Raw genomic sequence first — 27,450 nt, 5'->3', positions numbered from 1 at the left:
AGCAGAAAGGAGTGGGCACCGCCCTGTGGATTCTGGACAAGCTGCACCAGTACTGGGCTGGGAAACAGCCCTTGGGCTCCCTGAAGGCCTCCCTGGCTGTGCACCATTTGGAGCAGCAGTGAATTAATGTGATTCAGGCTCCAAAAATAGTAGCCAGAGCATCTAAAATTGCTTACCACCCTGGGCTGGGCCAGTCCCCTGGGAATGTCAGCATTTCTAAAATGTCCCCATTCACCCAGAGTGCCTTTGTCAGACCCCAAGTGGGATCTGGGCCACTGTTAAGCTCTCCTGGGTCCGTTGGCTCCTGCCCGGTTCCCCTCTACTGTGTCACGTGCTCTGCCTCCCAAAGAGGAAATGCTAATTTATGCCTGCCACTTGTTGTTACCAGGTCCAAGAACTTTAACACTGCAAATGACTTGCAAGGGCAGAAATGGCTCCTTGCAGAAGTAGCCTGGGTGGCTCTCTATCATGGAGTTGGGACTTAATTCCTAATAATGATGACTGGGGAAGCAGAGTCACCTGAGGAACCCTGAGCCTCTGGTCTGCTGCTGATGCCACAGGGAGCCATTTCCACAGTGGCTTGTCTTTCTCTGATAAAATTATTTTGGAATCTCAGGGAATTTCATCATCATGAAGACTTGTCACTCTAGGCCTACCTCAGTGCCTTTGCACATCCTGTGCTCTATGCAGGAAACACCCTTTTCGCCCTTTTCCTGACTGACAAATGCCCCTTCATCCTCTTATGTAGCGCCTTCCTAAGAGTGGGAAGCTGCAGTCTTTACTAAGTTTGTCAGCAATGAATGCTCTGGAATGGCCACCTTCGCCCAGGTTACACTCCCATGCCTAGAGATCCACACCCTGCATTCTCCTGCACACTGATCAACCATGATTCGCAGCTGCCTTATTTATGGACAGGAGTGAGGAAGGAACAAGCCTCTCCCCTGCCTCATGGAGGCTGGCCTCCCATCTAACAACTAAATGGCCAGGATCTGTAACCACTGCATGGGCTTCTTGATTTAAATGCACTTTGGGTATCTCTCTGCCTAGAGAATCGTGATTTGATCTTTATGATCATGTGCTTTAGTTCTCAGGTTCTTAGCTGTGATGCTCGTACTGCCTCTTAGTGGCTTCACTTTGCCTCCCTAAGAGATTCCAGAAGCGCAGAACAGAGAAAATGATGGAGGGGTGAGAAGGAGGATAAGTTAATCTACACCTTGGTTTCTGCCTATGCAGTGGGAGAAAACAGTTTCCACCTCAGAGTGGTTGAGAGGATGACATGAGATGTGAAAATGACTCAGCACAAAGTCAGTACTTTGCGGGGACAGCTGCATTTTTGCCCATGTGGCCCCCAGTCCCCCTTCTTCTGGTAACAGCAGCATATTCATCACACTTGTGCTTGGGATGGGGGTGGTCGACCCCACTGCGGAATTGGAGCTATAACACTGGACTGGCCCCACAGAATATCCCATGCTCCCAGCTCTGGGTTGTAATTGAGGAATGAGCACATGACTCAGACCAGGTCAGTACATTCAGTTCGGTAGCTTCTGTTGGAACTGTTGGAGGAGTTCTTGCTGCAAGGATTGCTGAAAGGATAGGCTGGGAACTGCAGGTGCCACAGTGCCACCATGCAGGAGAAGTCACCTGAGAATACTTCTAATACCAAGGAGAGCCGAGAGATAGAGGGAATGAGGCCATGGATCCAGCCATGTCCGAAATTGCCCTAGAACTCTCAATGATACGATCCAGAACATTCTGCTAATTTGCTAATCTAATTTGAATCCGTTTCTACTCCAGGCAAACCAGAATCCTGGCAAATGCAAAACTCAATATGTTTGGAGGTTCACCCTTCTCACGGCCATTGCTCTGGGGTGGGGGTGCTCCTTGGCCTCTGCAGAGACAATGCCACAGCTCATCTCTCCGTCCTCAGTCTCTCGTTCTTCAGGCTTTTTCTGCACTGACTGTTCTCAAACACAGGTTTAAAAGATGCCTTGACTCCCCACTGCCTGGAGATCATGTCCCAACTTCCTCAGATCCACCTGCAAAGCTCCACATCTGACCGTAATTCCCTTTGCGCATCTCTCCCATGACCTTCCCCTCTGGGTCCATGCATACTCTGTGCCCCACTCATGCCAACCTCTTCCCCACTCTGAAATGCTCCCTCCACTCTCCCAACCCTATCCCTTTCCCAGGAAGTTCCTCACTTCTTTCTTACCTACCTGGCAGATCCACAACTACCTTCTCTTCTAAGAAGCCTTCATGGATGGCCCCAGACTGAGTCAATGTCTCCTTCTCCTGAATCAATGTCTCCCTTGTACATACTATAGTACCTCTTGGTGGTTATGATGTGAGAGTAATTTATACATTTTTTTGAGAGCAGGGAGCATGTCTTACTCCTTTCAGGATCCCCTGGGACACTTGCACAAGATTTGCTCACTCTAGACCCTCTGTGAATTTTCTGACACAAGACTTTGGCTTCCAGCTGACAAACTCTGACTACCCTGTCACCTCCCCTCAACCATACTGTAGGAGAGGGGTGCCTAAACTTTGGGTCACGTTTCCTCTTCACCAGTAAACTTCTTTTTTTAAAAAAATATTATGATAAAATATGTGTGACATAAAATTTATCATTTTAACCATTTTAAAGTGTGCAATTCAGTGGCATTAAGTACATTCACAATGTTGTGCACCTATCACCCCTACCTAGTTCTAGAACTTTTTCAATATCGCAAATGGAAACTCTGCACCCAGGAAGCAGTCACTCCCTGTTCCCCCTTTCCCACAGGTCCTGCCAACCACGAATCTGCTTTCTGTCTCTGTGGCTTTAACCGGTTTTGGATAGTTATATGAATGGAACCATACAATATGAGACTTTTTCTGTCTAGCTTCTTTCACTTAGATGTTTTTGAGGTTTATCCACATGGTAGCATGAATCCATACTTCATTCCTTTTTATGGCTGAATAACATTCCATCATATCTATCTATCTATCTGTCTGTCTATCTTATCTTATCTATCTGTCTGTCTTATCTTATCTTTCTGTCTATCCTATCTTATCTGTCTGTCTATCTTATCTTATCTATCTGTCTATCTTATCCTATCTATCTATCTATCTATCTATCTATCTATCTATCTATCTATCTATCCATCCATCCCAGATTTTGTTTATTCATTCATCAGGTGATAGGCATTTGGGTTGTTTCCTCCTTTTGGCTATTGTGAATAGTACTGTTACATTGTTATACAACTTTTGTTTGAACACCTGTTTTCAATTCTTTTGCATATATACCTAGGACTGGAATTTCTGGGTCATATGGAAATTTTACATTTACCAAGGATAAGAGCTGCTTATCCTTGCTCTTTCCAAGCCTCACCCACATACTGGGTCTATTTAACTGCCTTCACCCTGAGAAAGCCCAAGCTTCTCAGAAGGAAGGGATTTCATCTTGTCATCTCCCAATGGCAATCCTTAAAGGATGTTCTTAGTTTTTAATACTGACCTCTTGCTGTTTAGAGCTTTCCTTTGTCTAAGATATTTCAGACATATGATTTAATTTGTTCCTCACAGAAATACGATAAGGAGGAAACTATCATGTCTGTATTTTAGATGCGGAGGCTGACAGATTCAGAGGATGAAGTGATGCGGCAAGGCCACACGGCCATTAGGAACCCAGCTGAGACTGACCCCAGCCCACTGCCCTTTCCACGCCACCACAGTAGCCCTCTCTCAGTTTGCCTTTTTTCCCAAAGTCTTTGTAAAATAGCCACCTTCTGAAATGTATTCTCAGACCCACCATTGTTTAGAAATGCCCTCTTGGTAGGCGACTGGTCGATGTTGGCATAGACTTCTGCACACACTGTCAGTTGGCACCTCATTTATAATCGAAGCTTTTTTCCTGGGGCAGATTCTGCCTGTACCAAACAGACCAATGTTTACCTTTTCTGGGTCTTCTGTCACCTTCTGCAATCCCAGGTTAATGTTCCCTTTTGATGCTGCTATGAGTCTAAATCTGAGTGTGCCCCACAAGCTCAACCTCAGCTCTCTAAATTTCCTCCCTGTTCTTTTGTTCAACCCAAGGTCAACCCAAGAGTATCCCCTTCCCTTTCTCAGGAGGAAACTATCCTTGGACCGAGGGATCCCCTGACCTCTTTGGAGTAGAAAAGAGGCACAAGGTCCTTCAGCCTGACATGGTGAAGTTGTCTATCCTGCTCCTTGGAAGCTTCCAATCTTAGTGTCCTAGTTCTACATGAGACCAGGGAACTGTAGAAATAAGCAAAACAGGCAACGATAACAATAACAACATTCTATCCATCAGAGGCGTAGAGCTTTTTAAAAGCATACGATTCAGTGGCATTAAGTACATTCGCAATGTTGTGCACCTACCACCCTTATCTAGTTCCAGAACACTTTCATCATCCCAAATGGAAACTCTGTACCCATGAAGCAGTCACTCCCTGTTCCCCTTCCCCCCAGACCCTGGCAACCACAGATGTGGTGCTTAGTGCTTTAGGCATATTTACTCATTCAATCCCCCAACTGCCCTATGAGGTAGATGCTACTTTGCAGATAAGGAAACTGAGGTTCAATGTGATGCTGTGACCTCCAGAGTCACAGAGCTAATGGGTGGTCAAACAGGGATTGAAGCCTTCAGAGCCATGCCTTCCCCACTCTGGCCCACTGTCTGTCTCTCAGGCAGAAGCTTCGTGAGCTGACCTGGCTCACTGAGAGCCTTTCTTAGCAGTTCTGCAAGCAGCGAGGACTCTCTAGATGCCATGTGATCCATCCTGTGTCCACCCAAGTAGGGATACCACTAGCCACTTTTCCCAAAGTTGTATAGAGTTCTATACAACTTCAGTTCTGGGCGATGTTGTCAGGAGCTCTGAAAAGAAAGGTTATGTGTTTCATTATATTTGGGAATATCAGCAGGAGATAGATTTCTGTCTTGCAGGACATCTCAGAGCCTTTAAGAAGCAAATGTGCAGTATAATCTCCAAGAAGGGGTGAAAGGATATAATATTTCCCAAATTTATTTGACCACGAAATGTTTTTCCAGGGAGTATCTCAAAGTGTCCTCTTTAAAACTCCACTCTGGGCCAGGCACAGTGGCTCACACCTGTAATCCCAACACTTTGGGAGGCCCAGGCAGGCGGATCACCTGAGGTCAGGAGTTTGAGACTGGCCTGGCCAACATGGTGAAATCCTGTCTCTACTAAAAATACAAAAATTGGCCAGGCGTGGTGGCACATGCCTGTAATCCCAGGTACTCAGGAGGTTGAAGCAGGAGAATCAGTTGAACCCAGGAGATGGAGGTTGCAGTGAGCAGAGATTGCACCACTGCACTCCAGCCTAGGCAACAAGAATGAAACTGAGAAAGAAAGAAAGAGAGAGAGAGAGAGAGAGAAGAAAGAAGAAAGAAAAGGAAGGAAAGGAAGGAAAAGAAAGGAAGGAGAAAGAAATATCTACTCAGAAATGCCCTAAACCTTCTCAGGTTAGAGGATGTCCAGAGGTGAGAGGGGACAGTAATTTTGTCCATTGGCCCTGGAGCTGTGCTGCCTGGGTTCATATCCCAGCCCTGCCATGTGACTTTGGGCAAGCTGCTTCATCTCTCTATGCCTCAGTTTCCTCACTTGTAAAACATGGATAATAATAATCATGTGAATTAAGTAATATAAACTTCTTAGAACAATGCCTTTCGTGACATAGGGCTCACAAAAATCCTAATAAGGTCCTTGGGGCCGGGCGGGTTGGAGGTGGCAGTGAGAGGGGTTATGTTACCTATGATGCATAAAACTGTAAAATCCAGATAATTCATGAAAGATTACACAGATAGCATGGTTTCATGGTCCTCAGGGAGGGTCAGTGAGTTCCAGTGGGAGGAGAAAGTGCTATGCAGATGTTAGTTAGCTGCTTGATCCATTTTCCTGGGTCTTTTCAAGTTCACCAGGTCTCATCTACTTAGGGAGCTCTTAGGGGGTGCCCAACGCCTTCTGGAGGCCCCTCAAATTCTGGTGCCTGTGAGTTTCATCCCTTCCAAGGAACAGAAATCCTGTCCTTTTGTCACCACCCACTACTCCTGTAGGGCATAGTCATCTGCTCCCAGAGCTGGAGACTTTGGAGAAGCTGGCCCTACAGTGTGAGAGGAGAGGGGCCAGGTTCTAGTGGCTGCCTGGACCATCGTTTCCAATCTGAGCAGTAAATATCTAACGCATGAGTCAAGAGCCTTGTTAATAAAAAAGAGAATAAATAGACATTCCCTTTAGCAGTAAATTTAAAAAAACAAAAAACAAAAAACACAACCTTCCATTAACTTTGGACCCGATGCCAGTTCTAACTGTCACCAAAGGACTTGAATGGGATTGTAGAAAGCAAATAATAACAGTTGACTCTTCAAACACACCTGCAGTCCTCCTGCTTGTCACTGACAGTGCCCAGCACAATTATTGCTCTGGGACAGGCTCCGTTATGCAACTATTGAGGTGAATCACTGGGCCTTGGGGGGTGAATGGTTCACAGATGAGGAAAATGAGAACTTGGAAAGAAGATTTGATTTGCTCAAGAGCACAACATGACTTGAAGGCAGAACCAGGTCTACAACTCAGGACCACTGCTTATATGCTGTCTTCATTTCAGCCTAGGAAGTGGCACCAGGGATGGATGCTGGAAGACCTTAACTGTCCTTAAACCTGAGTGGTTTCATTCATGCATGCATCTGTTCATTCACTTAATGTCTCTACCAAACACCTGCTACAAACTTGCCATGGTGCTAGTTTTCCTTAATACCTTTCTATAAACCCATAATGATCTAACCCTTTTTGAAATCTTATTGTCCCAGCTGTACTCTCTCCCGGCCTGACAAACTCCAAATATGAGTTTCTATCTGTTGATGGGCTGCATGCACTTTGCACCAAGGGCAATATGGCCTTGGCTCTGCCACTTTCTAGCTGTGTAATCCTGAGCGAACTACTCGGCCTCACAAAGCCTCCATTTTCTCATCAGTAACATAGAGTTATGATTATAACCTGTATCATAGGATGCTGCAAAAATATGGGATAATGTACGTAAAGAACTTAACATAGTATTTAGCTGGTGCTCAATAAATGACAGGTGTTACAGTAATAAGCACATTATTATTGTTCTTGACATGTGAAACAAGTCTCTGGAGATTCAGCAAATGGAATCTTCCCCTCTGGGACTCTAAAAAGTCAGGCTCTCTTTGTTCATGTGCCGAAGCAACTTTTGTGCTTTATAAACTATAGGATTCGTGATATAGGGACAACTTGCCAAATGTTTTCAGGTCTAATGCAACAGATCCTTGATGTCTATAACCACCCATATCTTTCTGGGCCCAGCTGGCCTGAGAAATAGTCTTCCTCTAAGTCTGGTAAGGTCTGTGAACACCAGACCTGTTAGGAATGTTGGCTATACATGGAGATAACCACAAGGAAATGGGGCTGCCCTCCAATGTATTAACAAGGTTAAAAAAAAAAAAAACCCCTATATCCAATGGACATGATTAGTTATCTATGGAAGTAACCCAAGAAATTCTCTGTATATGGGGTTGCAGAGTTGGGAGGCTTAACAGACATCTCTAGAAGGCAGGACAGAAAGACAACTTTAAATAAGTAGGTGTTGACATTCTTCGAAGACACTTTTACTTTAAGCAATTTTCCCTTCTTTAGTACGAACCCCTGTATATGACAGATGGCTTCCCCATGACCACATTTATACCCCACAATCCTGTCCCCTGGCCATGACTGATTGATCCTGATCAAAGCTGGACTTATCAGATTATTTCTGTCAAGAACTTAGAGACCAGGAGCTTCTGGAACCTAGTCAAACTGGGCCTGTGGCCTGGGCAGTGGTCTTCAGAGTAGAGTATGTCATCCAGGGAATGCAGGATGATTTGGTGGGATATAGGAAGGAAATTTAAAATAAAAAACTTCCATTTTTAATTAAAAATAGTAACAAGGTACACTTCTTAATATTTAATAAACAGGTTGGCAATGGTGCTGGTTCATGTATTGAAAGGCCACTGTTACGTCAAGTTTGTGAGCTGTTATAAGGAATCACGGGGAGTTCTACAATGTTACGGAACTGATGTAGCACCCTCACGTATCCATTTGCTTTCCCTGAAGGGTGACACAGTTTGTGGGTGCCCAAGTAACTAGATAAAACATATTTATCTAGTTTTAACCAAACCTACTATCATAAAATGGGTATGTGGCTTAAAAGGCTTATGCAAAAAAAAAAAAGTACAATGAAAATACTTCTACCAATAAAGCTAAAAGTAACTCTCAAAAAATTTTTTACAAACTAGTGGATGAAACTGAAAATTTAATATAATAATTCAGGAAGTAAGGATGTCCCTCTTCCACATGAGGTATCTGAGTTGGTTTTCCTCTGCCCTCCTTCCCTTTCTCCCTGCCCTGCCCCCTGGTTCTCTGCTGTGTGCTTCAGGATGACACCTATGGAATGTATAACCTGGGCTCCTTTGCTTGCTGGCTGAGTTTGGCCAATGGACCAGTACGGGATGGGAGGAGAGAGAGGCCTGGGCCTTTCCTTCCTTGCTCCAGCACCACATCTCTGACAGTGACTGTGCCTCTCCTTAGCTACAGCTCATTCTAGATGGACCCTCTTCCCTGGCTGTTGAACTCACCGGCTTCTGGTAACATGATTTTCTTCTCTTTCCCCTTGAAGAAGCACATAGAGTCATGACTAAAGAATACTTATTTAGGGAAAGCAGAAAAGTCATTGACACTGTTTAAAAAAAAATAAAGCATGATTTTCAAAATATTATTTCATCTTTCTTATTCTTTAAAAAATTCTATTTTTATGTTTTATAAAGTAAAACATTAGTACAATAGCTCATGAATATGATTTATAATAAAGAAACATACATAAATTGGAGGTGCATGCTAAAAAAATTTTCTCTAAACTAATAAGATGCAACATCCAAAATACTTGAAGACCACTCCTGTAGAGAAAAGGCTGGCAAGTTCCTACTGCTGGGACTCGAAAGCTGCCCTGGGTCCTGCCTTCCTGAGGCATTGCTGTCTACCTACCTTTTCCTCTGATTTTCTCAAATACCTTATAATAAATCCCACTTTCTCTTAAGTGAGCCAACATAGGTTTCTGAGACCTGGCAATCAAAGAACTTTAACCAATATATAGGTGGGATCTGCAATTTCTTGTGTGCTGGAACAGACTATGTAAATATCACATAATAACCACCATTGTATAGAGCATTTTTCTACAGCAAAGAGAAAGGCTTGCCCAAACTTCCCAGAGGAAAGAGGCCCTTCCTGAGCTCTGGGGAAGTCTCTCTGCTGCAGGCAGAGGTGGCTCATCAGGCTGCATCATAGCCTAGGTGACCCAACCCTCAGAACTTTCTGCCTTCCCCTCATTGGAAAGGGTTTCTCTCCCATTATATATCGGCACATAGACATTCAGCATTGTATACTTGGCTGGGTGCAGTGGCTCACATCTGTAATCCCAGTACTTTGAAATGCGGGAGGCAGGTGGATCACTTGAGGTTAGGAGTTCGAGACCAGCCTGGCCAACATGGTGAAACCCTGTCTCTAGTAAAAATACAAAAAAATTAGCTGGGCATCGTGGCACACGCTTGTAATCCCAGCTACTTGGGAAGCAGAGGTTTCAGTGAGCCGAGATCACACCACTGTACCACAGCCTGAGTGACGCAGCAAGATTCCGTCTCAAAAAAAAAAAAAAAAAAAAAAAAAATTAAAAGAATCGTATACTTTAGTAATCTCAGTGCTTTAGGAGTTTGAGACCAGCATGGGCAACATAGCAAGACCCTGTCTCTAAAAAAAAAATGTTTAAAACATAAGCCAAGTGAGGTAGTATATACCTGTAGTCCTAGCTACTTTGGAGGCTGAGGTGGGAGGATCACTTGAGCCAGGGAGGTCAAGGCTGCAAGTCAGCTGTAACTATACCACTGCACTCCAGCCTGGGGGTCAGAGTGAGACCCTGCCTCTCTTGAAAAAAAATAAATAAATAAAAAATTGTATACTTCAGTCTCTTGTGAGTTTGATTATTGTGAGTCGGTCTCTGCATAAGCAATCAACTAACCAATTCCAGGTCACTAACCAGGCTTAGGGATAGGTCCAGGACTCTAGAACATCCCCAAGGTGATGCTTCTTGGGGAAGCCTCTTAGAAGCCAACTAGCCTGGTTTCTCTTGACACCTAGCCTTATCATCATTGCCTTGCAACCTACATCAGGGACCAGTTAGATCTCAGGTGGGAAACAAGAAAGATGTCTTAGGTAAGAAGCCCAGGAAGATATTACATTCTTTCTACCATTCTTTCTACCATACCCATACAAGTCGAAAATATAACAAGAGAGTCCTTGGGAAAACCTGACCATTTGGGGGTATCCAAAATAGAGGAGACCCATGTGTTCAATATTAATCTGGGCTCCATAATAATAATTACTTATTAGGTACTTATTCAGGTATAAGTACTTTAGATCTAGCAATCCATATCATAGGTAAGGGGACTCAGAGGTTAGATCATTTGCCCAAGTCAAACAGTAAGTTGTGGGGCTGGGATTTGAACAGACTGGGTGACCTTGGCAACATTTATAGACTTTTAGGGCACAAATCTTGGTGAGCCATAGAAAGCGACTGAAGACACACAATGTAGGACATGGCATTTCTTGCCAGTAAAAAGCTTATGATTCTAAATTTGTATTTTTCCTTCTAAATAGAGGAAGGAACTTGTTCATAAACAAGATTAGGAGACCTGATAAAGATGGTTACATACTGAAAGAAACCAAGAGAAGTGCAAAAAAGAGCAAGCCTAGTGGGGAAGCTGCTCCAGTGCCCTGCCCCAAGAGCTCTGGACCTCAGCTCTGAGCAGCAGCACTGGGACCTCCAGGGCTTTGTTCTTACAGGAGCAGGAACGAAGGGTCAGGCGTTATCACTCTGTCCTGCAGCCGGGTCTATAGGCCACAGAGAGATGGAAAGAGATGGGGCGTGGTGGTCTGATGGTTTTGGTTTGACTCTCATTCTTCTCATACTAGTTACTATCCTCCTTGAATCAGTTTGTTCACAAATACCTCCCTTGCATGGCTAAAGTACAGATTTAATGAGATATTGTATAAAATGTGCCTGGCACATACAAACTTGCTCAAACAATTGTAGTTCCTTTCCCATATATTTTCTCATCTACCTGTAAGAAGTAACGCAGAAGAAAGGAGTTAAGTGATCACTTGCTCCCTGTCTGGAGTTGCCTAAATGAAACTTCTGTGAAAAAAGGAAAATTCATCCCCACAGATACTTCTAGTCAGATGCTTGCCTTGTCTAAGGAAGGTCTCTGCATTAAACAAGTTCCCCACCAGGCATCTCTGGAGAAAAGGTGAGGATTGATTAACTGGAAAAGGGAGGAGAGGGGGTGCCCATGGGACCATGTGGCAACTCCTGCAGCCTTGGCCCTGCCTGTCTCTCACTATGGCAGGGCACAAGTCTCACCAGGTGCCCATGAGAGACCAGCCTTGCAAGTGGGCTTTAGCCAGGCCCTCACTGTGGTACCCCAGAGTTCAGTGCCAGGCTCTTCCATGCCTGGAGAATGGCTATCTGATGGTGAGTTCTGAGAAATGTCTGCATGAAGAGCTCAGCCCTCCCTCTTCTGTTTCTCTAGGGAATTAGCTGCTTTCAGGGGACACGCTTTCTGCTCTGTTTCTCCAAGCTTTAATATTTAAAGGGCCCTACTTTCCCCACTGAGCATCCCATAGGGCTGGTGGATAAATCTACTCAATACAGTATTAGAAAACCTACTTGCCTGTTGATCCAAACCACATTCTCCAATACCAGCTTCATCAGTCATAAGGGTGATATTAGTCTCTGAATTCCCAACAAGCCTTAGAGCTTCAGTGAAGGAGGAGGTGTTATTTATTGGGCCTCCTTAAAGACTTCACCAGATACAGATGCCCAATCCTCTTGAGAGTAAGTCCACTACTCTACTTGGGGTGTTTCTGGAGTTGAGAATAGGACCCAGGATTATGCATGGTCAGAGCCTCAAACCCAGTACAGAAGTCTTCTTGCTGGAATCTCTGGAGGGGAACAGACAGGGGCTAGAAATAATAAGAGCTAACGTATACTGAGTGCTAAGAATAGACACTGGGTTAAGCGATTTAACTTTGCAAAATGGACACTATCATTACAGGGCGAGCATCCCAAATCTGAAAAATCTGAAATCTAAAATGTTCCAAAATCCAAGACTTTCTGGGCACAGATGAAACACTCCAAGGAAATGCTCATTGGAGCATTTCAGATTTTGGATTTTTGGAATTGGGATGCTGAACTGGGTAAATATGATGCAAATATTCCAAAGTCCAAAAAAAAAAAAAAAAAAAAAAGTGAAATCTGAAACACCTCTGGTCCCAAGCATTTTGGATAAGGGATACTGAACACATATTACAGGAGAGGAAACTGAGGCTCCAACAGATTAGGTGCAGCTCAAGGGATACAGCTGGTCAATGGTGGAGCCACACGGTCGCTCCAGGGTCTGCACTTTCCATAGGGACACTGTGCTGCCTCCATTACAAGATGTCATCTCCCCACTCTGATAATAAGAGAAGAGCTGGCCAACACTGAGTCCACCTCCTGACTCAGCGTCCAGGGTTATTTTCACCACACCTGTATGAGCAAAGTCATGGATGTCTTCAGGCTTTCTTCTCCTTCTGATGAGCCAGCAACCTTGGGGTCTCTGGAAACACCCTCTTGATCGGCTTGTCAGCCACAGAACTCTCTGTGGCCTCTCTGTGTCCCTTCCCTGGTGGCCACTCTGGGAACCACATCCCACCCCTAGAGCCAGGCTGTGTGCAGTGTGTAGTCTCATCCCTCCCAGCCTCTCTCACTGAGCCCATTGGTTCCTAAATTCCTGTTGGTTTTGCTGGGACGACTCAACTTCCCCAACACCCTGCACTCACCAATACCGGGATTCCACCAAGTTCATACAACCCGATTTCCACCAAGCTGTGGTGGAATGACCTGACTCATTTATACACCATGCTCACAATTTTTGCCATGTCTGTGTTTCACTTATGCATTTATTTACTTAATATTCTTTCATTTGAGGAGCAATGGGCCAGAAAATGAAGACTGAAACCCCACTTGGCCATTTACTAACTTTGCATTGTTAGGCACGTTTCTTACCCTCTCTGTGCCCCAGTTTCCTGATCTGTATAAGGAGGATAATGACAGTAACTACTTCAGAGGGTTGCTATGAGGACTAAATGAGCGACTGCAGGTAAAGCATTAGGAAAGTGCCTAGCACATGGCACACACTCAACAAGTGTTAGCCACCATTGTCATTGCTTTTATTTAAAAGGGAAACTTCATATTCCTACCTTAAATGGATAAAGCAATACCACTTACCACAAATAGAGTTATAAAAATAAATAAAATGAAAACAGTTATTAAACCTTAGTTAAGGCCTGCTCTCATTTTGTCAAGAAAGGAAACAAACAGAAAGATGTTGAAGGCATATGAGGCTTAAATGAGGGTGATCAACCTTTTGGATTTGTCCAGGACCTGTCCCAATTTTAGTACTGAAGGTCCTGCAGCAACTCTCATTCCTGGGTGGCCCTGGACGATTGGTCACCCTACCTCACATAGAGGCTTTCTCTCCTTCATTTAAAGGAATAAAAAGAGCTTAAGAAGGAATAATGTTCTTACAATGTGATGTTGTGTGTTTAAGGCTGGGTCCGTATCCCACATACAATCATCTTGCAGAGCAAGCCCACACCACACAAACCCACCTCTGAGAGCTGAGTATCCAAATGCTATAAATCTATGGAAAAGCCATCACGTCACATGTGCTACTGAGAAAGTCCCCAAAGAAAAATTACATGTGTAAATGCCAAGAAGAGGAACGGTGATTAAATTGCTGCACAGCTAAAATGACTCTAAGTTATAAAACCATTGAAAAATCATGTTTTGGAGAATCTTCAATGGTATGGAAAAAAGGATTATATTAGAATGCTCAGTTTTAAAAAGCAGACTAAAAAATAACATATACACTAAGATCCTAGTTTTACAAAATATAGAGAAATGTAAAGAAAGAAACACACCATAATATAAACAATACTTATCACTGAGGAATGGGATTCTAGAGGGTTTTTTATTTCTTTATATTTATTTCTGAATTTCTTATTTATATCCATTTCTGTATTTTCCAAGAAAGTCTAGCAAAGAACATGCATTACTTTTTTTACTAGAAAAAACTGAATAAAAATTACAAATTACAAATAAAAAAGTAATAGGAAGAAAGTAACCAGAGCTGATTAAGCCCAGCCTTAGCAGACTTTTTTTACATCTGTTCCCTGCTAGGAAAAGTTTTCAGTCTGGCCAGGTGCAGTGGCTCATGCCTATAATCCCAGACTTTGGGAGGCTGAGATGGGCTGATCACTTGAGATCAGGAGTTCAAGACCAGCCTGGGCAACATGGCAAAACTCCAACTTTACTAAAAATGTAAAAATTAGCCAGGCATGGTGGTACTCCCTGTAATCCCAGCTACTTGGGAGGCTGAGGAATAAGAATCGATTGAACCTGGGAGGTGGGGGTTACACCACTGCACTCCAGTCTGGGTGACAGAGCAAGACTCTGACTCCAAAAAAAAAAGTTTCCTGTCTGAACAACTGTCCTCTGCTTTCCAACTCCCCTGGAGAAAGTCCTTGCAGAGAAGGCAGGGCTTGTCCAGGGTCACGGGCATGGGCTGCCTCTGCTAAGACTCTGAATTTGAAGGCCCATTGGTGAGGCTTCCTTGGACTGTCACCTGAACTCACAGTCTAGCCTCCAAGGTCCACAGGACTAACATGATATCCCCTTTCCCTCTATTCATGATTTTCCCATGATTTGGACTGTGATACTCAATAATTGCCCCAGGACCTAAGTTACTAACTGGAGGCAAGGTGACATCTAATGCAGGAAGTACCCACTTCGGACCAAGGTGGCTTAAGCTGGAGTCCACCACCTACTGGCTGTATGCTTCTCTCCTAATCTCTAACATGAGGCTTAAATTAAATAACAGATCTAGCACAGATCCTGGCACAAAGTAGGAGCTCAATTAATACCAATTTTCTCCCCTCTTTCCTTTTGCATCACTATCTGAGAACTCAGCTCTCCATCTCCCTCTTCTGACTCAGCTCCCCAAGGGGCAGGGGCAGGGCCAGAGTCTAGGGGCCCCAAGCTCTCTTCTCCCTATCTACCCAGGCCTCTGCATCTACTCAGTCAGCAAACAGAATTCCTCTGCTGATAATAAGCCCCAGAGAAAGTGGCTGAGGGACAGTCCAGGCTCTGTGAGGTGACCCAGGAGAGGAGGCAGGGGGAGAGAGGTGGGTAACTTCAGGCCCCGACATTGTATTCTCTCAAGTCAAACTAGATGAATCTGATCATCAGGCATATGTACAAAATCAACCTGGGGCCCTGTGTAACCAGAATCCACTTTATGAGCATTGTGTCCATGTGTTCACAGAAACATGGTTGAACCTGAGTACTTTGTGTGCTCCCAGCATCATTCTTGGTGCTAGACACATAGTGGGTGAGGAACAGGATAAGGTCTCTGCCCTTGCAGGGCTCAGTCTGCTCCTCCAGGAGGTGTGGGGTGCTTCTGCCCACCTCTGTTACAAAGGCTTAGAGGAGAGACGCAGGGCTTTTTAGAAAGCTGAGGACCCATCATGTATAGTTCAGCCCATCGGGCAAGGAACCTAGCTTCCTTACACAGACCCACAGAACTCCTCATCCCCAAACCATGAGCCCTCTCAGCCTCCCAGGGATTCCGTTTCAAGTAAGTTTCACATTGCCGTAACTTCCCTACCCAAGATACTATTTAAATTCCCTGTTTTGTCACTTGGTGGCTGGGTGAGCTTGGACGAGTCATTTAACATCCCCTAGCCCCAGTGTCCTCACCTGGAGCAGTGAGGTAAAGACACACCCCTCATGGCATTCTGTGAGGGGCATGCGAAATCCCTTGTGGAAAGCCTCAGATGCACCGTGTTGCAAGGGGGCCAGTGATTCCCCCGCTGCACTCTGACACGAGGTCCCAAGCAGGGAGGAGCTGACCATGGAGGTCAAGAGCAGAGCCTGCAGAGACCACAGCCTGGGGCCGAGCACCAGCTGTGCAGCCTCTCTGTGCTAAAGTGTCCTCTACAAAACCAGGGTGGAAAGAATGACCCCTGCTTTGTAGAGCTGTGGGAGTCATGAGTTACTGTATGGGAAGGGGAACAGTGTTCAATACACAGTAAGAACCATGTGTTTATTTTCTTGTGGAAACACATTTATGGGGATAACCAATCATGTCGTAGCAGCTAGCACATGGTTATCCTTCCAAGATGATAAAGGACACAGGAATGCCTCCCTTACCTCCAAGCATAAAGATAGGTACATCTGCTCTGAACATAAACAGCCACTCACCAAACATGCGTGCGCGCGCACACACACACACACGCACGCACAATGGAATCATGGATGGCACAAACATGATAATGACAATGGTTTTCTCCATTAGGTCAAAAATTGCAAGACACAGTTGGAGGTAGGACCATACCCTGGCATTCACAGCTGTGTTGAGAGGCACGGGCACTGGAGTTAGAGTCATACAGACCTGGGTTTGAGTCCTAGCACCACTCCATCTTGGTAGAATGACCTTAGGCAAGTCACTTAACCTGAGTTCCCTCCCCCATAGAAGTGTTGGGGTAGGGGAGTGCAGGGGGATGGGCAACTCCACCTGCCTCACTAGCATGTCATTGTCCCTCTGTGGGGGCAACACAATCCTTGGCAAGTCCTGACTCCTTTGGACCCCCCAGCCTCACAGTCCCGGGAAGCTTCCTCCTTTTCCCTGCAAAAGACCCTGCTCAGACCAGCTTTACTTCCCTGCGCCACCCCGGCAAGCAGCCTGAAAAGTGTTAGGAAACAGCAGCTGCCGAGTTCTGGGAGGCTGGAGCGCTGGCCAGGGGTCCCAGACCCCGGGCTGCTGTTTACTCAAACTGCAGAGCCTCTATAGCCTTTACAACTGTTTCCTGGGCAGGAGGGAGCAAGACAGCTGGGCCTCTCTCTGGCCTCTGGCTTCCACTGGCTTTTGCTCTGGAAAAAGCCAGTCCAAATGCTGCTCACTCTAGGAATCGCTTCAACTCGGAGCCCTGGAGGTGAGCAGGGCCAGGCATGAGCCGGGCACATATACCCCCTCTAGGGAGCGGGGAACTGCACAGGCCAGGGGAAGCTGGAGACAAAAGAGGAGACAGGGACAGAGATTAAAAACAGGGGCTGTGACCAGAACACAGGATGGGAAGGGCAGAGACAGAAATAGGGGGCAGGGTTAAGGATCTAGACAGGTCATGCTGCCCAGGTTCAAGGCAGAGGGGCGTAGGGGGACAGAGAGAGAGAGACATGGGAAGCACAGAGGGGAGAAAGCCCTGCCTAGCAGACTTGCCTAAGCTGAAGACCCCATTGTTGCCACAAACAGGCCCACAGGAAAGCTACGGGTTGCAATCGCCTGTCACGACCCACATTTTCACCCTGAGCTGTGCACACTTTCCAACAGCAAGCAAAAGGAGCACAATCTAGTTAAGTTAGGACTGGCAAGATTCACTTCTGCTTTAAAACTTAAGACAGCAACAATAAAGATACTCAGCTGAAATGCCACCCAATAAAGCCAGCTCCCCTGGAAAGTTAAAGTTTAGCGCCCCCATCCCAGCACCCTGTACCTTTAAGGAGGAGAAGATTCCCTCTGCTTCCCAGCCGAAGAGGCAGGTTATTCTAGGATATAGGGGAGGCTTACCTAAAACTGAGTTATTCTCCTTTCCTCCTCTGGCCAGCCTCCCTTCACTCTGGGGAGCTTTTACCATTTAAGGTCAATGTTACATCTGGCTCCGGAGCTCAGAGCCGAGAAGCCTCTGGCTGTAGAACCTCGGCCGCACGCCTCCTCTGAGAGGGGCTGGGACTTAGAGCCGAGAGCTCCTCTGGGAGCCCCCTCCGGCCTGGCTCGGGGCATAATGGCAGGGAAAGCCGACCAGCTGGCCTCAGGGTTCAGGGCAGGCTGGGCCTTTGGGGCAGTCGCTCACCCTGGGCCCCTCCGATGGGTATCCACACAGCAGATGGCAGTCCCCATGGCAACTCATGCCACTGGACACTGTCCTGGCTGGATGGGGACAAAGGGACCCTGCAGATCTCGCCACCCGCCTGGAGCCTCCAGCAAGCATGTGAGCCTGGAGAAGACCCTGGGCCAGCGCCAAAAGAAACTGGGAATGGTTCCTGTCCTGGGGATTTGGGGGCAGGGGCTGCTCCCACTGCGTTAAACTCTTGGGATTGCCAGAGAGAATGGCCTGGGAGATTCAGCTACTCCCAGACTTACCAGACTTGGCACAGGCCCCAGGGGTGTCAACCCTGCTCCTCTACTTAACAGCCTGTGGTCTTAACATCATGGAGCCTCAGTCTCCTCATCTCTAAAGTGGGAATAAAAATGATAATGCCTAACTCACTGGGTAGTCAGGGGATTAAATGAGATATTAGTCAAGTGTTTAACACACTGCCAGCATCTCATAGAGCTAGATCAGCACGAATGAGCTTCCTGCCCCTGCCCAGGAAATCCACACCCTGTCCATACACACTCTTCACCTGCCTTGGGTATAGGACCCGCCCAAGGCCAGGGTCATGGAACTCCAAGCTGGGGGCAAGCTACATGGGGACTTCAGCCCCTTCTGTGGTTAGAGCGGCACAGAGAAACCCTAGGTAAAGTTGCTAGATAAATTACAGGACACCCATTTAAATTTGGATTTCAGATAAACATGGGACATACTCGTACTAAAAGACTGTTATTTATCTGAAATTCAAATTTAACTAGTCATCCTCTATTTTTGTTTGATAAATCCCGGAACCCTAGTTTTGGCCATCATTAGCCATCTAGAAAACATTCAGTAGTCATGGTAGAGAGCACTAGGGATTGGAGCTCCAAGGCCTATGACCTCAAGCCCTCCTGGCAAACACAGTCCTTATGCTCAGCTCCTGGCCACAGATCAGTGGTGCAGCAGTGGCAGACGTTCTCCACTGAGCCTGGCCCACTGAGCCTCCATCCCTTCCTCAGGCATGTGGTTCTGAGGAAGTCCTGTTTTTTCTGTGTAGTTGTCGTAAGAGAGATCACTAACAGGGGTGTAGCTCATGAAGTCTGCTACCCTCATCAATAATTGTTTTTCGTAAATGAAACCAGAGCAGGCTGTCTTGGGTACCAGCCAAGCTTTCTCTCAAGTGTCCACACCTGTCCATGTGGAGGTGCAGGCTCCCCCCACAACCCCCGTCCCCTGCAAAGCCACATGGCAGTAACTACTAGAATTGCAAGTATATGGTATAGAAGGAACCGACCAAACTCTTCAGTGCTGTTTCTCCAACTTCAATGTGCATTAGAACCCCCAGTTGTGAAGCTCCTTGGGCTCCTCTTTCAGAAATTCTAATTCTATGGTTCTGAAATGGACCCAGAAATCTGCATTTTAGTGAAGACCCTTGGGTGATTCTTATGTACTTGGTCCAAGGATCCCACTTTAGGGAATGTTGCTTCAAAGGTTGATCTTATGAGTCCAGCAGCAGGTACTACAGGGACAATCAAAATCAGAAGTTGAAATGGAACCTAGGGCTGGCTGTGTGTGTGTGTGTATGTGTGTGTGTGTGTGTGAGAGAGAGAGAGTTCAAAATCATATATTGTATTGAGCACCTACTATATTCCTAGCATTAGATTAGAGGCTTTACATAAAAGCACTCTATGTATCCTCACAAGTACCTATGCCTTTCCTTCAAAAGGAAACCGAGGCTGGAAGAAGTAAAACAACTTGCTTGATGTTCTGCAGCCAGTAAGTAAGTGACAGTGCTGAGATGTGAATTCAGGTGGTCTATCCCTAAAGCTCTGTCCTCTTTATCATGCTGCCTACCCTTCAGCCAGGGTTTCTGAACCCAGGGTTCATGGATAACCTTCAGGGCTCTCTAAGCCAACTGAAATTGCATGTAAGCCACCATGTGGTTTGTGTTTCTCTTGGGTAAAGACCCACAGCGTTCGCCACACAAAGGTATCACCAAATAACTTTTTAATCATTGCATTAACGATACCATTTTATAAAACACATGACTGGTCAGTGTGTAAAAATGGAACAAGTTCTATAGAGGATAACTTAGCACTATCAAGATTATACCCTTTGACCCAATTCCACTTCTAGGAATTTATTCTATAAACACACTCCCACACTTGGGAAACGACAAATGAACAAGGTTATTCATTGCAGCGTTATTTACAAAAGCAAAAGGATTGGAAACAACATAAATGTCTAGCAACTGGGGCCATAAAAGAAGATGGAGTGCAGCCACAACAAAGGGCGAGGAAGCTCTTGGTGTACTGACCTGAAAAGACTCCAAGATACATTAAGTAGAAAAAGTAAAATAACAGTGTCTATCAAATGCTACTATTTGAATGAAAAAGAGTGTGTGTGTATGTATTTTAATATGTACATATATACACACGAATACATATATACACTTATGTTCATGTATACATACAAGTTCATATGTGAGTATGCATATCATCTCTAAAATTAGCACAAGAAATGAATAACATTTAGATTAGTTGCCAATGGGGAGTAAAACTAAGTGACTGGGGTAAAGACTGACCATGGTACGCCTTATTGATACATTTAAAGTTTTGAATTGTATGAGCAAAATGTGTTTACATTCACAAATAATAATAAAACAGAAGCATTGCTATAAACAGGGATTTACTCACTTCATCTTCCAGCACTGCTTCTCCCAAGTGTCAAAGGGTATTGGCATGATCCTGACTAAAGGTTATTATAATTTTTTTATTTCTTACTTTGGAATAATTATAGATACACAGGAAGTTACAAAAATAGTACAAAGAGTCCTACATACCGTTTACCCAGCTTCCCCAACGGAGACATCTTACATCAGTGTTGTACAGTATATTTCAAAGCCAGGAAATTGGCACTGGGATGCTACTGTTAACTAGACTACAGATCGTATCCTAAAGGTTATTTTTAAAAGCATAAATTTCTCACAGCTCACTCATCCATTTAAACATGCTTATTGGGCACCTTTAGTGTCCAGACATTATGTTGGACAAGGGGATGTGGCAGGAACTCCTCAGACCCATCCCTCCCTCGTGTCAGGTAGACTAGTAAAGGCGATCCCTTAACTCCAGTGGGAATAGCATCATGGAGGCCTGGGATCCAGCAATGCAGAAGGAGTGCTGACCACAACTCTAAAAAAGGAACTGTGTCCCTTGCTATCATGGAGCTTCACAGCTTGCCCAAAAGCTGACTTTTAATCCTTAAAAGAGCATGAGCAATTACTCTGGCTATATTTATCCTTGTTCCTGGAGCCACACAGGGATTTGGCCTCGCTCTACCAAAATCTTCAGCTCCTCACTCATTCCCATCAGAGACAGTCATGTGTCCTCCGCCTAAAAGCAGGGGCCCAGCAGAGGCACACTGGCACATAGCTCGGGGAGGCTCTCCCAACAGGCCATTTAGTCCAAGGCCAGGGAAGAAGTTTTAGAGTCTCGGGCAAAAGGCACATCCTGGGACCAAGGGGAGCCAAGCAAGGAAAAACAGCTTCTTGCCAAGAATGCTGCCAGCTCTGCAACCACTTGCTGGTTGGCTTCACTGGGTGTTTTGACTTCCCTACCCCTTTTAGACAGGAACTCTGTGATATGCTCAGCACTCAGCCTTGGATGAGTGAGTGAGCAAATAAGAGACCACATCTGCAGGAATTGCATCCAGGCAACAATGACAGGTATCATTTACTGAACATGGTGCTCAGCACCGTCAGCCACTTTACATATATGGTAGAGTTCATCCTCACCAAATCCATGTGGTGCGGAGCTTCTCACCCTTACGTCCTAGATGGGGAAACTGAGATGCAGGGCGGTCAAGATGCCTGCCGATGTCTTGCAGGGCATAAACCCAGATCTCTCTGACTTTAGAATTCCTGGGTGTCAGGTGTGAGACTACAAACTTTGAGAGACACAGGTGTCTCTCCCTGTCCCACAATCCCATTAAAATGATAGCAAAGAACTCCTTAAAAACGAATAAATTCTTAGCCACAAAAGAATGGAGGGAAAGGGCAGGCATGAGTGAACATATTTCTGGAAGCTGGGAAGAGCATGGAAGAAAGGCGCCTAATGAGGCAGGGAGAAGGAAGCTTCGGCCTAGCCCTAGACGACACCTAGAGAGGGAGTTCACCAGCTTTGAGACCCCTGAGAGGCTCTGGACTTGAAAAACCAGGGGTGACAAGGACAGGAATGAGTTATGGAGCCAAACAGAGAGGGGATGAATTAAAGTTTATGGGCAGAAGGGGCAGAAAGGGAATTAATTCAAGAAACTTTTGTAGTAGATTTGGACTAGATGCCATCAGGCTAAAGTCAAAAAGAACTATAAACAAATATTGAATAGACTTCTTTTTCATAGACATGTGTATTAGCAATTCTGAAATACTTTCTTTGTATTCTGTGGTTGAACAAATTAGTAAATATTGGATAATGAGAGCAAAGTTTCTCACTGTCAAAGGAGGGAGTTACAAATATGAAGAAGGAGGGAAAATGGAATAAATTATGCAGTATTGTGTTAGAATTATAGGAATTGGAGTAAACTAGATTGCTAGATAGGCAGATAGATAGATAGATAGATAGATAGATAGATAGATAGATAGATAGAGATAGAGAGAGAGATAGATAGATAGATGATAGATAGATAGATAGATGACAGATAGATAGATAGATAGATAGATGATAGATAGAGAGAGAGAGAGATAGATAGATAGAGAGATAGATAGATAGATAGATAGAGAGATAGAGAGATAGAGAGAGATGTACATGGGTATATGCCTGCTGCCATGTAAGACATGACTTTGCCCCTCATTCATCTTCCACCATGATTGTGAGGCCTCCCCAGCCATGTAGAACTGTGAGTCCATTAAACCTGTTTATTTCCTTTATAAATTACCCAGCCTCAGGTATGTCTTTATTAGCACCCTGAGAACAGACTAATAATGTAAATGGGTACCAGTAGAGGGGGTGCTGCTGTGAAGATACCCAAAAAATGTGGAAGCGACTTTGGAACTGGGTAACAGGCAGAAGTTGGAACAGTTTGGAGGGGTCAGAGGAAGACAGGAAAATGTGGGAAAGTTTGGAACTTCCTAGAGGCTTGTTGAATGGCTTTGACCAAAATGCTGATAATGACATGGACAATGAAATCCAGGTGGAGGTGGTCTCAGATGGAGATGAGGAACTTGTTGGGAACTGGAGTAAAAGTGATTCTTCTTATGTTTTAGCAGTGGCATTTTGCCCCTGCCCTGGAGATCTGTGGACCTTTGAACTTTAGGGAGATGATTTAGGGTGTCTGGCAAAACAAATTTCTAAGCAGCAAAACATTCAAGGGGGGACTTGAGTGCTGTTAAAAACCATTCAGTTTTAAAAGGGAAACAGAGCATAAAAGTTCAGAAAATTTGCAGCCTGACGATGCAACAGAAAAGAAAAATCCATTTTCTGAGGAGAAATTCAAGCCAGCTGCAGAAATTGGCATAAGTAACCAAGAGCCAAACATTAATTGCCAAGACAATGGGGAAAATGTCTCTAGGACATGTCAGAGACCTTTGTAGCAGCTCCTCCCATCACAGGTCCAGAGGCCTAGGAGGAAAAAATGGTTTCATGGCCCCAGGGCCCTGCTGCTGTGTACAGCCTAGGGACTTGGTGTTCTGTGTCTCAGCTACTTTAGCCATGGCTAAAAGGGGGCCAAGGTACAGCTTGGGTTGTGGCTTCAGAGGGTGCACACCCCAAGCCTTGGCAGCTTCCACATGGTATTGAGCCTTTGGGTGCACAGAAGTCAAGAATTGAGGTCTGGGAACCTCTACCTAGATTTCAGGCAAAGGAAATGTACGGAAATGCCTACAGAAGTTTGTTGCAGGGGCAGGGCCCTCAGGGAGAACCTCTGCTAGGGAAGTGCAGAAGGGAAATGTGGGGCTGAAGCTCCCACACAGAATCCCTACTGGGGCACTGCCTAGTGAAGCTATGAGAAGAGGGCCTCCATCCTTCAGACTCCAGAACAGTAAATCCACTGACAGCTTGCACCATGCACCTGGAAAAGCCACAGACACTCAACACCAGCCCATGAAAGTAACTAGGAGCAGGGCTGTACCCTGCAAAGCCACAGGGGTGGAGCTGCCCAAGAGCATGGGAATCTACCTCTTGCATCGGTGTGACCTGGATGTGAGACATGGGGTCAAAGGAGACCATTTTGGAGCTGTAAGATTTGACTGCCCCGCTGGATTTCGGACTTGCATGGGGCATGTAGCCCCTTCATTTTGGCCAATTTTTCCCATTTGGAATGGGTGTATTTATCCAATGCCTGTCCACCCATTGTATCTAGGAAGTAACTAACTTGCTTTTATTTTACAGGCTCATAGGTGGAAGGGACTTGCCTTGTCTCAGATGAGACTTTGGACTGTGGACTTTTGAGTTAATGCTGAAATGACTTAAGACTTTGGGGGACTGTTGGGAAGGTATGATTGGTTTTGAAATGTGAGGACATGAGATTTGGGAGGGTCCAGTGGCAGAAAGATATGGTTTGGCCATGTCCTCACCCAAATCTCATCTTGAATTGCAGCTCCCATAATTCCACACATGTTGTGGGAGGGACCCAGTGGGAGATAAGTGAATCATGGGGGCAGTTTCCCCCATACTGTTCTTGTGGTAGTGAATAAGTCTCATAAGATGTGATGGTTTTATAAGGGGAAGCCCCTTTTACTTGGTTCTCGTTCTCTCTTTGCCTACTGCTACATAAGACATCTCTTTGCTCTTCCTTCGCCTTCTGCCATGATTGTGAGGCCTCTCCAGCCACGTGGAACTGTGGGTCAATTAGACCTCTTTCCTTTATAAATTACCCAGTCTCGGGTATGTCTTTATTAGCAGTGTGATAACAGACTAATACAATATTCCTGCCAAAGATGCATAACCTGACTGTAATCGTGAGGACAAATCCAAATCCAACAAAACTAGCCTGTACTCTTCAAAAATGTCAATATCATAGGAGACACGAATAGACAGAGCAGTTATTTGAAGAAAACAAAAAAGGATACTAAAGAGACATAACAATTGAATGCAACAAATGATCCAGGATTTTCTTTTGCTCTAAAGGACATCACTGAGACAATTGGCAAATTCTGAAAAAGGTCTGTAGACAGTTCAGGGTCGGGGGTAGGCAGGAGATGGCTAACTAGATAGAAGGATAAAACAAAGTATATATAAAATATAAATACTTGGGTAATGTGGGTGAAGGATCTACAGTAATTGTTTGTACTATACTTTTTTTTTTTCTTTTTCTTTTTTGAGATGGAGTCTCACTCTGTCACCCAGGATGGAGTGCAGCGTCGTGATCTCGGCTCACTGCAACCTCCGCCACCCAGGTTCAAGCAATTCTCCTGCCTCACCTTCTGGAGTGACTGGGACTATAGGCATATGCCATCATGCCTAGCTAAATTTTTTTTTGTATTTTAGTAGAGACGAAGTTTCACCATGTTGCCCAGGATGGTCTCGAACTCCTGAGCTCAGGCAACCCACCCACCTCGACCTCCCAAAGTGCTAGGATTACGGGCATGAGCCACTGCCCCCGGCCAATTTGTACTATTCTTGCAATGTTTCTGTAAGTCTGAAATTATGGCACAAAAAAAAAAGAGGGAGTTAGAGTCTATAAGACAAATCTCAATATAGACAAGATCTAGAGACAAACATCAGTCACCCCTTTACTCTCACCCTCTCCCCTACCTCTGCAAGCAGAAAGCAAGTTTGGCAATGAGATATTTGATTTTACAACCCCCAACAACAAGAACAATAGCAACAGAGGGCTTTTTCTAAGGAAACTGAATAACCTGGGATAAATTAGACCAGCTCCTATGGGAGCTGCTGCTGCCCCTAAGTTAAGAAAGCCCTCTGCAGTCCAGCATTTGGGGGTGGGGTGGCAAAACAGAATGGGCTGAAAGCCCAGCCCCATCCTCTAAAGCAGAGGTCCTTAACCTTGGCTATATGTTAGGATCACTGCTTTAACTGTTTTCGATGTGGCCCCAGGCATTGGTAATTTGCTAAAGTTCTTCAGGTGATTCCAGTACTGTGCACTGTCCTGATGCACCAGTTCTCAAAGTTGGCTGCACATTGTATCACCTAGGGAGTTTTTTAAACCACTGATCAGCTGGGCTCTGTAGCTCACACCTGTAATCTCAGTACTTAGGGAAGTGGGAGAATCATTTGAGGTCAGGAGTTCAAGACCAGCCTGGTCAACATGGTGAAACCCAGTTTCTACTAAAAATACAAAAATTATCCAGGCATCGTGGTGGGAGCCTGTAATCCCAGCTACTCAGGAGCTGAAGCAGGAGAATCGATTGAATGTGGGAGGCGGTGGTTGCAGTGAACCAAAATTGCGCCACTGCACTCCAGCCTGGGTGACAGAACGAGACTCTGTCTCAATAAATTAATCAATCAATCAATTAATTAATTAATTAATAAAACTACCGATGCCTGGGTCCTATCCCCCACCCCAAAAATGTTCTGATTAAATTGGCATGATTTGTGATTTTGGAAAGCCACTCCCTAATAGGCAATTACAGTAAAGTGGAACAATCCCCACCCTTGAGCAAAGCACGCCAGCAAAGCAGGCCACCTGTGCACTCAGAGCTAGCAGCTCCTCTATTGCTTCACTCTTACCTGGGCAACAAAGGACAACCAGGTATTTAAGGAAAGCCCACATGAAAGGAAAACATAAAACCAAACACAGTCATGCCTCAGGGTCTTTGCACTTGCTCTTCCCTCTGTCTGGAATGCTCTTCCTCTAGGTCTCCACATGGCTCACACACTCACCTTCTTCTGGTCTCTGCTCAAACATCGATTCCCAAAGAGGCATTGTCTGATCACCCTATTCATGATATGGGGCCCCATCCCTGCCAAGACAGTCCTATCCTTATTTTCTGTTTTACTTCACTGCACCTATTACCATCTGACAAACTTTGTATTTTAATTAATTAATTTATTTCTCTCTCTCTCCCACAGCCTCCCTGATATGAGTTCCATAAGGATAGGGTTTTTGTCTATTTTGTTAATCTCTCTTTTCCTGGTACCTAGAATCGTGTATGGACATAGTAGGCCTGCAATGAATTCAGACTGAAGAAATGAATGAGCAGAAAAAATATGGTCATGGAGAAAACAAAGACAATCCAGGAAACAGAAGATAATTGTTAAAGTAATTCTAACTAGTATCCACAGAAAGATTTAAAAAAATGCAATCTAATTTTAAAAATGAGAACAAAAGAGAACTCTTGGATGTCAAGATAGTGCCAAAATTAAATTTCCAAAGGTGAGGTGGGAGAATTTCACTTCCATAAAGCAGAACAGACAGATAA

General features: G+C 45.0%; 1 protein-coding gene across 11 annotated transcripts in view; it reads right to left on the bottom strand.

Moving 5' to 3' along the window:
* IRAG1 (inositol 1,4,5-triphosphate receptor associated 1) overlaps positions 1-17,980 on the bottom strand; it is a 118,136-nt gene extending 100,156 nt beyond the window's left edge. For 3 of the 11 annotated variants that reach the window (XM_008006804.3, XM_008006843.3, XM_008006824.3), the window contains exon 1: positions 17,795-17,977. In XM_008006804.3, the coding sequence (XP_008004995.3) occupies positions 17,795-17,861 (67 nt within the window). In that variant the 5' untranslated portion in view covers positions 17,862-17,977. Of the gene's footprint in view, positions 1-17,720 lie in introns of all 11 variants that reach the window. The other 8 variants (XM_008006829.3, XM_008006842.3, XM_008006850.3 and 5 more) reach the window with 5 other exon arrangements.
* Between the last annotated feature and the right edge of the window lie 9,470 nt (positions 17,981-27,450).

Source organism: Chlorocebus sabaeus, chromosome 1 (assembly GCF_047675955.1).
Source record: "Chlorocebus sabaeus isolate Y175 chromosome 1, mChlSab1.0.hap1, whole genome shotgun sequence".
Taxonomy (NCBI): domain Eukaryota; kingdom Metazoa; phylum Chordata; class Mammalia; order Primates; family Cercopithecidae; genus Chlorocebus; species Chlorocebus sabaeus.
Note: the sequence above shows the minus strand (reverse complement) of the source record. Positions and strands in the feature narration are given on the sequence as shown.